Raw genomic sequence first — 13894 nt, 5'->3', positions numbered from 1 at the left:
CAGGTCACAGAATGGGAGAAGATAGCTGTGATACATATATCCAACAACGCAATTAAAAACAGGAAAAAAGCATTTTACAAAGAAAATATATGAACTATAAGAAAAGATGTTCAATATCAGTAAGTCATAAGGTAACAGGAAACTAAAACCACTTTGGAAAATGGTTGGTGATATCTATGGAAACAAAACCTGCACCTACCCCTAGAACCCAGCAATTCCATTCCCAGGTATATACACAACAGAAATGAATGCTTATATCCTACACAAAATATATATAAGAACGTTCAGGTTTACTTATAATAGCCTTAGACCAAATTTCCATTGACATTAGAATGAATATTTAGATATATAAATACAATGAATACCAAAGAGCATTGAAAAAGATTGCTACAAACAAAAATATAGGTATATCCTACAGACATAATATTCAGTAAAAGAACCAGACACAAAAGAGCCTATACTGTATGATTCCATTTATACAAAGTTCAAGATTAAGCAAATTACTGCATGACAGAGGATAAAATAATGGTTACCTTTATGAGTGCTGACTAGGGAACATAAGAGTCTTCTAAAGTCTTGGAAAAGTTCTATATTTTGTTTTAGATGGCAATTGCATGGGAGATTATATAGATAAATTGATATACATATAAAGAGAATGAAATATAGAGAGAGACAAATATATAACAGGCTATCGATATCTATATATCCATATCTATATCGATCTATATAGATAGATAGGTAGATAGATAGATAGATAGATAGATAGATAGATAGATAATGTAGACATGTCAATCTCTATCACTACCTCTATATCTAATAGATGTAATATTCCAAGGAGGTATAAAAAAAAATCAGGACAAGTGAAGAAGGTGTCAAAAAATGGAAAAATATAGTAAAAAAAGAACTGAGACTTGATATTTGGATTAGCAGAGTATAGGCTGCTGGTCACTTGGAAAAAATAGCATCTATGGAGAAGTGGATTAGGGCAGTAAAGTCTTGATTGAAGTGAATAGTATCCAGAGACAAAGAGTAGAAAATTCTGGAGTTTTGCTGCAATGGGAGCATAGAAATAGAGCAGGATCTGGCAGGGGAAAAGGATTATGATAAGATATTTTTTATATAGCTGAAAAAAAGGTATATTTGTATGCTCCTGGAAGTGACCCAGTAAAAGGGAAAAACTGATGATGTGGGAGAGGCAGGAATTTCTGGAATGAAATCCTTGGGAAAACAAGAGGGAATGGAATTTATTGTACAAATAGAAGAATTGGTTTTAGATTGGAATAGTAACAGTAATAGGCAGGAAGGTAGAATATATGTGCATAGATGCATGTAGGTAGGTGAATGTGGTAGTGGCAATCTGTGAAAATTCTCTTATTTCTTCAGTTGGTCAATGAAAGAGGAAGCAGGTCACAATCTTAAAATGAGAATGGAAGAGGAGGTATTAAAAATTTGAGGAGGAAAGAGCAGGTGTAGGGTTAGAAGATGTGGTAATCCAGAAGTACCAAAACCAGGCTTTTGCTCCAAGTGTGTACAATGAAGTGAGAAGAGAGCAAAGGAGGCAAGGTTTTATGTTTGGGATTGTTTACAATGATTGATCATGCATTTATAGGTTAAGAGGGAAGAAAGGACATCAAAAGGTTGAAGGAGAGTCAAAGTTGGCAGGTATCAATGAGGTTGAAGTAATATTGGAGTCAGGTTATAGGTAGTGAGCTAGAAAGGATAAAGTGGTCAGAAAATGGTATTCATGAAATCAAGATTATGGAAGTGTGCACTACTGGTAATGAGATGGTCTTGTGAGTAAGACCATGAGAGTGAGTGGATGAGGTAGAGTGGAAGATATATGGCATTTGGCTGAAGATCTGAAGGAATGAAGGAATGACTGCGGGGGAGCAGGGGGAGCCAAACCTTTCACTCCTTGTTCTCCTTGGAGTCCTCTATCACCTGGAGATCCGGGAGGGCCTGGAGGGCCTGTTTCACATATCTCATCACCTAAGATAAAGGATAGCAAGCTAATTGTTGTGAAATATCCAGAAGACTAAGCAAAAAGAAAGTTGACAGGCTAGAAAAAAGATCTATTTTCAGTTACTTCTCTGCAGTAATACAACTACCTATAAGCAAAAAGAAGATATAATATTGGTGATAATATGAAGAGAAAATTTAAACATCAAAGAATCACCAAAAATCAAAAGTAGAAGAAGCAGTGAAATAATGCCAATCTTCAGCTGGATCTATTTACAAATGAAAACAAAACAAAAACCACAGAATTTAGGAAAAAAGTATAGCTTACTAGGAGAGATGTGAGGGCCAGGAGGGCCAGGAGGCCCTCGAAGTCCAGGAGCCCCAGGCTGCCCATCAAGTCCGGGAGATCCAGGAATAGATATTCCAGGTGGGCCTTCATCACCTTTCTGGCCCCTTTCTCCAGGAAAGCCAGGGGGGCCAGGAGGACCCATAACTGCAGTCCCTAAGATTAAAAAAAAATTAAGGTGATCAAAATGATCTTATTTTAGAGATACTACTTTAGTTCTCAATGAGACATAAATAGTAGGATCTTCCTTTGATGTATAATGCCAATTATGTTTCTATATTTTCTATGAGAATCAACATCTGGAAAAGCATGAAAAGTTTTAAATAATGTAAGTACCAGTTTGAGTGTAAGAAAGAATAATTTAAGGTAGCTTTACTACTTTTGGAAGTGTACTAATAACCCTCTACCTGCTCTTATTTGATGGTATGATTTTTTTTTTTGAGGCTATGATCTTTTTTAATCTAAGAAATACTAGAAAGGCATTAACAAGAGAAAAATAGGCATCTCAAAGTTCTCATGTAAACATGGCTCTATTTCTGGACATTCTTCTGTTCCACTATCTATTCTTATACCATGAACATATCTTTTTATAATAATAAAAATAACTGTATAATTATATATAATTTGAGTAACATTTTCACAACTGTTAAGGAAAATATACCCATCTTTGTTCTTTTTAAAAACCATATTTACTAGACTCAGAAATTTATCTTCTAAATGCATTTTAGAATCAGTTTGTCACTTTCACTTTAAAACAACACTGGAGGGCAGCCCCGGTGGCTCAGCCATTTAGCGCCACATTCGGCCCAGGGTGTGATCCTGGAGACCCAGAATTGAGTCCTATGTCAGGCTCCCTGCATGGAGCCTGCTTCTTTCTCTGCCTGTGTCTCTGCCTCTCTCTCTCTCTCTCTCTCTCTCTCTCTCTCTCGTCTCTCATGAATAAATAAATAAAATCTTAAAAAATAAAACAACACTGGAATTTTGAGTGAGACAATTTTGAATTTAAAGATTAAATTTTGGGGCACCTGGATGGCTTAGTGGTTGAGCGTCTGCCTTTGGCTCAGATCATGATCCTCGTGTCCTGGGATCAAGTCCCGCATCAGGCTCCCCAAAGGGAGCCTGCTTCTACCTCTGCCTGTGTCTCTGACTCTGTGCCTCTCATGAATAAATAAATAACATCTTTTAAAGAAAATAAAAATTCAATTTCGGAAGAATCACCTGTTTATAATATTGAGTTCTCATATCAAGAACTTAAGCATATCATTCCATTTATTTATTAATTTTATATTATTTAATGATATTTTACAGAATTCTGAAAAAAGGTCTTATACATCTTTGGTTTATTCATGGGTTTATTTGATTACCCCAATGAATTTTACTGCTATTACTATTGTTAACTGGATTTTTTTCTCTTATTTTTTATTGCTGGTGAAGAGAAAGGCAAATTATTTAAGTATTCAACTATCATATCTGGCCACTTTGCAAACATTTGAAATTCTGGTAATTTGTCATTTGATTCTTTTAGATTTTCTAGCTAGATTATAATAAGGTTTGTGAATAACTAAAGCTTGTGGTTTTGTTCCATCCTTACACCTCTTTTTTCTTCCAGACCTAGTGTACTGGCTGGTCTCTCCAGTTCAAGGACAAACAGTATAGGCAACTCTGAGTACATGTATCTTATTTTTGACTTGAATGAGAATGTTCCTGATGTTTCACCACAAAAGTATGACAAAGTATGACATTCCCTGTACAGTCCTGTACTTCCTGTATGAAGCAGACAGCTTCATCAAGTTCCCTTTTAAATTTAGTTTGATAACTTCTTTACCTTTTAAAAATGAATGCGTATTGAATTTTATTGACTGTTTTCTTTGCAAATATTGGCCTATTCTCTTTTATCTGTCAATGTAGGCAGTTATAGTAATGTTGAACCATCCTTGAAATCTTAGGGTAAAATCTACTTGGTCAAATCATCATATTATTTAATATACTTCTGAATTGATTTGCTAATATTTTATTTAGGATACTTGTTTCTACACTTATAAATGAGATTGAACTATAGTTATTTCTAGTGTTATCTCCTTGGTGGTTTGGTATCAATGCTATTAAATTAAATGTTCTTTTTTAAAAAAAAAGTTCTGAAAAAGTCTGTAAAAAATCAGAATTATTCACCCAATAACTTAGTAGAATTCACGGGCAGCCCTGGTGGCTCAGCGGTTTAGTGCTGCATGCAGCCCAGGGGGGGGATCCTGGCGTCCCGGGATCGAGTCCCACGTCGAGCTCCCTGCATGGAGTCTGCTTCTCCCTCTGCCTGTGTCTCTGCCTATCTCTCTCTCTGTGTCTCTCATGAATAAATAAATAAAATCTTTAAAAAAAACTTAGTAGAATTCACCCACAAATTATATAACCATTCATATAATTCTTTTTCATGGAATTCTTTAACATTTCCAAGTCTTCCATGGTAAGTAATCTACTTTTTCCTTTTTTAAAAAAAAGATTTTATTTATTTATTCATAAGAGACAGAGAGAGAGAGAGGCAGAGACACAGGCAGAGGGAGAAGCAGGCTCCATGCAGGGAGCCCGACGTGGGACTCGATCCCGGGACACCAGGATCACGCCCTGGGCTGAAGGCAGGTGCTAAACCATTGAGCCATCCAGGCATTCCCGTTTTTTTACTTTCTTTCTTTTTTTTTTAAAAAAATTTTTTATTTATTTATGATAGTCACACAGAGAGAGAGAGAGAGAGAGGCAGAGACATAGGCAGAGGGAGAAGCAGGCTCCATGCACCGGAAGCCCGATGTGGGATTCGATCCCGGGTCTCCAGGATCGCGCCCTGGGCCAAAGGCAAGCGCTAAACCACTGCGCCACCCAGGGATCCCCGTTTTTTTACTTTCTCAGGAAAATTTTAGTAATGTGTGTTTTCTGTTTCATGAGGAATGCATATTTCATTTAGAATTTCCAATATATTGATAGGGTTTTATAGTTTTCTTGTAATTAAAAAAAAATTAATTGTAGCTATGATTAAAATATTTTGTTGGTATTATTTATGCCTTCTCTTGCTTTTCTCTTGGTCATATTTTATTCTTATTTTTACCTTTATCAAGTTTCTCCTTCTATTTTGTTTATGCTTATTTCAGTTATTATTTTTTCAAATTAGCTCATTTATTTTAGTATCTTTAATTTTGTGATAAATTAAGGGTACCACTTTGGCTATGTTCAATAAGTTTTGATATAAGGTTGCTTAGCATTCAGTCATTTCCATTTCTGTTCTTCCTTACCTCTAGAGTTTACACATGTCTATTTTAATATACAAATGTAAAGATATTTGGGGCCTTCTGTTGTTAATTTCTAACTTCATATCACTATGGTCACAAAGCACGGCCTGCATATAATTTTAAAAGATTTTTTTAAGGGGGGGCATTTCAGTGGCTCAGTTGTTTAAGCATCCAACACTTGGTTTCAACTCAGGTTGTGATCTAATGGGTCAAAGGATCCAGCTACACACCAGGCTCATGATCAGTGGTAAGTCAGTTGGAATCTGCTCAAAGATTTTCCTTATGCCTCTCCCCAACTTGCACGTGCTCTCTCTTAACAATAAATAAATCTTTTTTAAAAAAATAAAATATGCTGAGTGAAATAAGTCAATCGGAGAAGGACAAACATTATATGGTCTCATTCATTTGGGGAATATAAAAAATAGTGAAAGGGAATAAAGGGGAAAGGAGAAAAAATGAGTGGGAAATATCAGAAAGGGAGACAGAAAATGAAAGACTCCTAACTCTGGGAAACGAACTAGGGGTAGTGGAAGGGGAGGTGGGCGGGGGGGTGGGGGTGACTGGGTGACGGGCACTGATGTGGGCACTTGACGGCATGAGCACTGGGTGTTATTCTATATGTTGGCAAATTGAACACCAATAAAAAATAAAAAGAAAAAGAAAAAATATTTTAAAAATATTTTTTTCTGATCTAATAGAGTAAATTTTTGTAAATGTTTCATTTAAGTTTGAAAAGAACGCATATTCTCTGCTGCACAAAGCTTTTCTTTCTCCCACATACACAGCTTGATTGTGCTGCTCAAATCATTTATATCCTGATTTATTTTTTATTTCCTTAATATGTTAAGGATTTACCAATTTGTCACTTGCAATTTATCAGTTTTCACTCTATTCATTCAAAGCTGTATTTTTAGATGTATGAAGTTTCATGACTTTTACACCATTGTGGCATAATTTATCTATATCTGTCCAAATGAAATGTCTTTATGAAATGTCTCCTTTTTAATATATTTCTTGAATTGAATTCTATTTCATACTATATTAGAAGTGTTAAATCAGCTATCTCTTAGATAGCATTTGCCTAATATCTTTCAACTGCTTTATTCAAAAATTTTTTATGTTCTTTTACTTTTTAAAAAATTTTTACTTATTTATTTGACAGAGACAACACAAGCAGGAGGTGCAGGATAGGAAGAAGTAGGCTCCCCGCTGAGCAGAGAGCCCAATGCTGGGCTTAATTCTAATTCCAGGGTCCTGGAATCATGACCTGAGCCTAAGGCAGATGCTTAACCAACTAAGGTGCCCCGTCCTTATACTTTAAATAGGCCTATTACACACAGTATATATTTTTATTTCAATTTTATTTTAGTTTTTATCTTTTAATCAGTACTTAGTCCTTTCACATTTTTTGGGAGTTACTGATTTGTTTTTGACTTCTTCTTGTCATCTTATATTTTATTTTTCTATTTACCAAAGTTTATCTGTGTCTGTTTTGTCCCAATTCTAACTCATATGACAGAGATCAAGATTTTTGGTCATTTTCTTTCTTTCAAAGGATGTGTAAGTCATGTATTGTATTTATATTCTTCTCTAGTGGTTATTACTAAAATTCTAACCTATGTACTTAAACTTCTATTTTCCTAAAAACATAAGGTTAATAGTATTAGTATTCTCTCTAATAAGACAAAAAACTTACATTGACTCCCCTCTCTTCTCTCTGCATTCCTACATCCTATAGCAATAATGCATATAATTATAGTTCCACAAAATATCTTTCCCAACTGTTGGTTCTTGCAGTTTACCAATTCCCACCCCCAGGTTCATCCTGAATTCATTCCCTTCTTAGCCTAAACCCTCCAGTAACTATTTCAGAGAAGTTCTGGAGGTAGTCAACTTTCTAAGCATCACATCTTCATACTAGGATGACAGTTTGATGTAATACAGAATCCCAAATTCATAGTTATTTTGCTTTATCACTTTGAAAATTCTCCATTATATTCTTCTGACTCTCGCTGCTTTGTAGGTAATCTGCCTTTTCCCTCAGAGAGTTTTTAAAACTTTCTTTTTATCCTTAAATTCTAAAATGTCCCTACAATATGTCATTATGTATTTGTGTATTATCATTATTTTATTCTTGCTTGGTAATTCATATACCATTTCATAGGGAATCATGTTTTCTTTCAATAAACAGAAGTTCTCAGTCATTAATTTCACAAATATTGCCTGTTGTCCCATTCTCTCCTTCTTGAAATCCTCCACGGTAAATTTTGGAACTTCTAGGTTTATCCTTTATGTCTCTTAATTTTTCTTTCATATGATCTAATTCTATAACTTTTTTGCTGCATCTTGGGAGAATTCCTTATCTGAATTTTCTAAACATAATAGGTGTTTAGTGTACTATCTTGAAATTAGAAATTCAAAGGGTATACTTAGAATGAAATGAAACCCACATTTATTATTTCCCCTTGGGGGGATCACTGAGTGTCACTCATCATGTTAATAATTCATAAGTCACATTTTTGAAGGGTAAGGAACAATAATTTATTAAACATGTATGTTTGCCAGGTGCTATGCAGATGCCTTTTCATATTTTACATAAATCCATACCATCACTTCTTTTTAGAAAACATTCAAATAAACATGCTAGACAAGAGTAGTACTTAGTCCATGGCCAAAACAGAAATGCTCTACTATGTTGTGTATCTTCAACAAGGGAATGATATAATGCTCACTCCTGAGCCCTCAAATTTTATTACAAAGCAAAATCACTATGGGGATTTTTAAGTAGATATTTCTGGATTTCTAAGTGGATAGTGCCATTTACTATTTTAATACAGTAAATCTTATAAAACTAGGCATTAGAATAGCATCCCCTTCCATAGCAGCATGAAAAACGTAATGACTAATTTTTGAATCACAGAAACATTGCACTTTATTAATAACAAAAGGTAGAAATGACTAGGCTTTTTTTAAAAAGTAGAAATGAGAAGTTTGGTGAGAAAATCTATATAAGATTTGAGAAGTTTCTGTCAACTAAAAAATACTCATGTCCTCTACTGCCATGCTCATCCTGGAACTAGTATGATAATACTGGACATGTGGATTAGTAAAGATGCCATAAACACAAGAACATTAAGTACAGTCTCCTTTACCTGGAGGTCCAGGAAGGCCAGGTGGACCCTGTATTCCAGGAAATCCTCGCTCTCCTTTTTCTCCAGGCAAGCCAGGTAACCCCATGTTTCCTTTCTCTCCTATAGTTACACCGGTCCCAGGCCTAGGAATTACCTTTATTATGAAAGAAAAAAAATAAATGAACTCAAAGAGGAAAAGCCCTGTTCTCCTAAAAATAACCTAGCGGCTATATACAATTACAGTGCCATCATTTTCACAAAGCTCTCAAATGAAAAATCATGAAGACTGCTTCACAGATTATGAGTCACATTCTGTATGACTCCTATCCTTCAACTGATTATAAAGTATTTAATACTAGTAATAATATTACCACCCTCCTGAGCCCCAGGCTTACAGAGCTAGAATTATTTTTGATGTCTCTTACCACATTCAATTCATTCCAAATACATAAGCCTGATAATTCTTTACTGAAAATGTCTCTCTAATTTGCTTCCTTCTTTCCTGTTGCCACAGCTACTATCTCCATCTCACACTTGGACTAGCAGAAGCACCTCTGAGCTTCTCCCCTTAAATCCAAATCTACTGCTAGGATATACTTCCTCAAAAAACAATTTCTTTGTGTTAGCTATCCTATTTAAGGACTCAAAATTGCTCACTACTTCTTACTATGTCTGATGCTACTTTTCACCCTGGACTTTGTCAAATCTCGACTCACTTCCAATACCTCTCTCACCTATTTCACCTCCTGTTATTTCTAGCAGTGAGTTTTTAGGAGAGTGAGGTCTGTCTGATTCTAACTGCTTCATGTATCTTGCACATGTATCTTTTGCTCTGAATATGCCATTTCAGATATCTATAATGCCTTCTTCCAATCTTTCCCTTTATCAACCCATACTTCTTTCTTCCTCGAAAACAAAATGAAACAAACTCATCTCTTTCAGGAGGGCTTTATTGATTAGAATCAACTAACTTATTCCTTTTCTCTTGGTCTTCTTAGAATCTTAGTGCCTAAAGACATTCCTATTAAATAATTGAAATATAAAGAAATTAATCTCATAGAGCTATAATGATAATTAAGCTTTAGATTTAAGAGCCTGTTGGACTGAAGTACAAAGCAACACCTACTGGCAAAGTGCAATGTTTCATCCTGGCTCTATTGGATATAAGAAATATTCAGACAAAAGGAGACTGGAAGTTGTGGAACCTAGAATGGAGATATAGTTCAAAAGGGATAGTGAGGCTGCTGGATAGGACTGCACTCTCAAAATTTCCACTTCTGATAGTTATCAAAATGTTATTATCTCATTTTATAAAGAAACTATTTCTTATAGATCTAGTATTTGATGTTAAAATGAAAGTGAGTAAAAATTAAATAAGATCTCTAAGTATATCCTCATTAGATCTGTTAATTACAAGAGGAGGGGCAAGATGGCTGAAGAGTAGGGTCCCCAAATCACCTGTCCCCAACAAATTACCTAGATAACCTTCAAGTCATCCTGAAAATCTACGAATTCGGCCTGAGATTTAAAGAGAGACCAGCTGGAATACTACAGTGAGAAGAGTTCGCGCTTCTATCAAGGTAGGAAGACAGCGAAAAAGAAATGAAGACACAAAAGGCCTCCAAGGGGGAGGGGCCCCGCGAGGAGCCGGGCTGAGGCCGGGGGGAGTGTCCCCAGGACAGGAGAGCCCCGTCCCGGAGAAGCAGGAGCTTCACCAAATTTCCTGGACTGAAAGCGCTGGCAGGGAGGTCAGGCAGGATCCCAGGAGGGCGGGGATGCCCTCGGGCTCCCTGGGACACTAACAGGCTGAGAGCTCTGTAGTTAACTGCCTGAGCTGAATCCAGGGGTCTAGAGCTGGCCAACGCCACTGTGGTTGTTCCTCCTGGGGCCTCACAGGATAAACAACCCCCACTGAGCCCTGCACCAGGCAGGGGCAGAGCAGCTCCCCCAAGTGCTAACACATGAAAATCAGCACAACAGGACCCTCCCCAGGAGACCAACTAGACGGACAAGTTCCAGGGGAAGTCAAGGGACTTAAAGTATACAAAATCGGAAGATACTCCCCCGTGTTGTTGTTTTTTTTGTTTTGTTTTGGTTTGTGTTTTTTTTTTCTTTATCCTTGATTTCTGATTGCTTCCCCCACCCCCACCTTTTTTTTTTCGCTCCTTTCTTTCTTTTTCTTTCTCTTTTTCTTCTTCCCCCCCCTTTTTTTTCTTCTTTCTCTTTTTTCTTTTTATCTTTTCTTTCCTTCTCTCTCTTTTTCTCCTTTTCCCAATACAACTTGTTTTTGGCCACTCTGCACTGAGTAAAATGACTAGAAGAAAAACCTCACCTCAAAAAAAAGAATCAGAAACAGCCCTCTCTCCCACAGAGTTACAAAATCTGGATTACAATTCAATGTCAGAAAGCCAATTCAGAAGCACTATTTTACAGCTACTGGTGGCTCTAGAAAAAAACATAAAGGACTCAAGAGACTTCATGACCACAGAATTTAGATCCAATCAGGCAGAAATTAAAAATCAATTAAATGAGATGCAATCCAAGCTAGAAGTCCTAACGACGAGGCTTAACGAGGTGGAAGAACGAGTGAGTGACACAGAAGACAAGCTGATGGCAAAGAGGGAAACTGAGGAAAAAAGAGACAGGCAATTAAAAGACCATGAGGATAGATTAAGGGAAATAAATGACAGCCTGAGGAAGAAAAACCTATGTTTAATTGGGGTTCCCGAGGGCGCCGAAAGGGACAGAGGGCCAGAATATGTATTTGAACAAATCCTAGCTGAAAACTTTCCTAATCTGGGAAGGGAAACAGGCATTCAGATCCAGGAAATAGAGAGATCCCCCCCTAAAATCAACAAAAACCGTTCAACACCTCGACATTTAATAGTGAAGCTTGCAAATTCCAAAGATAAGGAGAAGATCCTTAAAGCAGCAAGAGAAAAAAAGTCCCTGACTTTTATGGGGAGGAATATTAGGGTAACAGCAGACCTCTCCACAGAGACCTGGCAGGCCAGAAAGGGCTGGCAGGATATATTCAGGGGCCTAAATGAGAAGAACATGCAACCAAGAATACTTTATCCAGCAAGGCTTTCATTCAAAATGGAAGGAGAGATAAAGAGCTTCCAAGACAGGCAGGAACTGAAAGAATATGTGACCTCCTAACCAACTCTGCAAGAAATTTTAAGGGGGACTCTTAAAATTCCCCTTTAAGAAGAAGTTCAGTGGAACAATCCACAAAAACAAGGACTGAATAGATATGATGACACTAAACTCATATCTGTCAATAGTAACTGTGAACGTGAATTGGCTTCATGACCCCATCAAAAGGCGCAGGGTTTCAGACTGGATAAAAAAGCAAGACCCATCTATTTGCTGTCTACAAGAGACTCATTTTAGACAGAAGGACACCTACAACCTGAAAATAAAAGGCTGGAGAACCATTTACCATTCAAATGGTCCTCAAAAGAAAGCAGGGGTAGCCATCCTTATATCAGATAAATTAAAATTTACGCCGAAGACTATAGTGAGAGATGAAGAAGGACACTATCTCATACTCAAAGGATCTATCCAACAAGAGGACTTAACAATCCTCAATATATATGCCCCGAATGTGGGAGCTGCCAAATATTTAAACCAATTAATAACCAAACTCAAGAAATACTTTGATAATAATACACTTATACTTGGTGACTTCAATCTAGCTCTTTCTACCCTCGATAGGTCTTCTAAGCACAACATCTCCAAAGAAACGAGAGCTTTAAATGATACACTGGACCAGATGGATTTCACAGATATCTACAGGACTTTACATCCAAACTCAACTGAATACACATTCTTCTCAAGTGCACATGGAACTTTCTCCAGAATAGACCACATCCTGGGTCACAAATCGGGTCTGAACTGATACCAAAAGATCGGGATAGTCCCCTGTATATTCTCAGACCATAATGCCTTGAAATTAGAACTTAATCACAACAAGAAGTTTGGAAGGACCACAAACACATGGAGGTTAAGGACCATCCTGCTAAAAGATGAAAAGGTCAACCAGGAAATTAAGGAAGAATTAAAAAGATTCATGGAAACTAATGAGAATGAAGATACAACCATTCAAAATCTTTGGGATGCAGCAAAAGCAGTCGTGAGGGGGAAATACATTGCAATACAAGCATCCATTCAAAAACTGGAAAGAACTCAAATTCAAAAGCTCACCTTAGGGATCCCTGGGTGGCGCAGCGGTTTGGCGCCTGCCTTTGGCCCAGGGCGCGATCCTGGAGACCCGGGATCGAATCCCACATCAGGCTCCCGGTGCATGGAGCCTGCTTCTCCCTCTGCCTGTGTCTCTGCCTCTCCCTCTCTCTCTCTCTCTGTATGACTATCATAAATAAATAAAAAAAAATTAAAAAACAAAACAAAACAAAAGCTCACCTTACACATAAAGGAACTAGAGAAAAAGCAACAAATAGACCCCACCCCCAGCAGAAGAAGACAGTTAATTAAAATTCGAGCAGAACTAAATGATATCGAGACCAAAAGAACTGTGGAACAGATCAACAGAACCAGGAGTTGGTTCTTTGAAAGAATTAATAAGATAGATAAACCATTAGCCAACCTTATTAAAAAGAAGAGAGAGAAGACTCAAATTAATAAAATCATGAATGAGAAAGGAGAGATCACTACCAACACCAAGGAAATACAAACGATTTTAAAAACATATTATGAACAGCTGTACGCCAATAAATTAGGCAATCTAGAAGAAATGGACGCATTCCTGGAAAGCCACAAACTACCAAAACTGGAGCAGGAAGAAATAGAAAACCTGAACAGGCCAATAACCAGGGAGGAAATTGAAGCAGTCATCAAAAACCTCCCAAGACACAAGAGTCCAGGGCCAGATGGCTACCCAGGGGAATTCTATCAAACGTTTAAAGAAGAAATCATACCTATTCTACTAAAGCTGTTTGGAGAGATAGAAAGAGATGGAGTACTTCCAAATTCGTTCTATGAGGCCAGCATCACCTTAATTCCGAAACCAAAGACCCCACCAAAAAGGAGAATTACAGACCAATATCCCTGATGAACATGGATGCAAAAATTCTCAACAAGATACTAGCCAATAGGATCCAACAGTATATTAAGAAAATTATTCACCATGACCAAGTAGGATTTATTCCTGGGACACAAGGCTG

At 37.0% G+C, this 13894-nt stretch overlaps 1 protein-coding gene across 1 annotated transcript in view; it reads right to left on the bottom strand.

Moving 5' to 3' along the window:
* COL4A5 (collagen type IV alpha 5 chain) overlaps positions 1–13894 on the bottom strand; it is a 270709-nt gene that overhangs the window by 91731 nt on the left and 165084 nt on the right. Inside the window, exons 19-21 of the mRNA XM_026014911.2 lie at positions 8730–8862; positions 2288–2461; positions 1906–1989 (exon numbers count right to left, since the gene is read on the bottom strand). Of these exons, the coding sequence (XP_025870696.1) occupies positions 1906–1989; positions 2288–2461; positions 8730–8862 (391 nt within the window). The remainder of the gene's footprint in view (positions 1–1905; positions 1990–2287; positions 2462–8729; positions 8863–13894) is intronic.

Source organism: Vulpes vulpes, chromosome X (assembly GCF_048418805.1).
Source record: "Vulpes vulpes isolate BD-2025 chromosome X, VulVul3, whole genome shotgun sequence".
Taxonomy (NCBI): Eukaryota; Metazoa; Chordata; class Mammalia; order Carnivora; family Canidae; genus Vulpes; species Vulpes vulpes.
The sequence above is the reverse complement of the archived record's forward strand: the minus strand, read 5'-3'. Positions and strand labels throughout refer to the sequence as shown.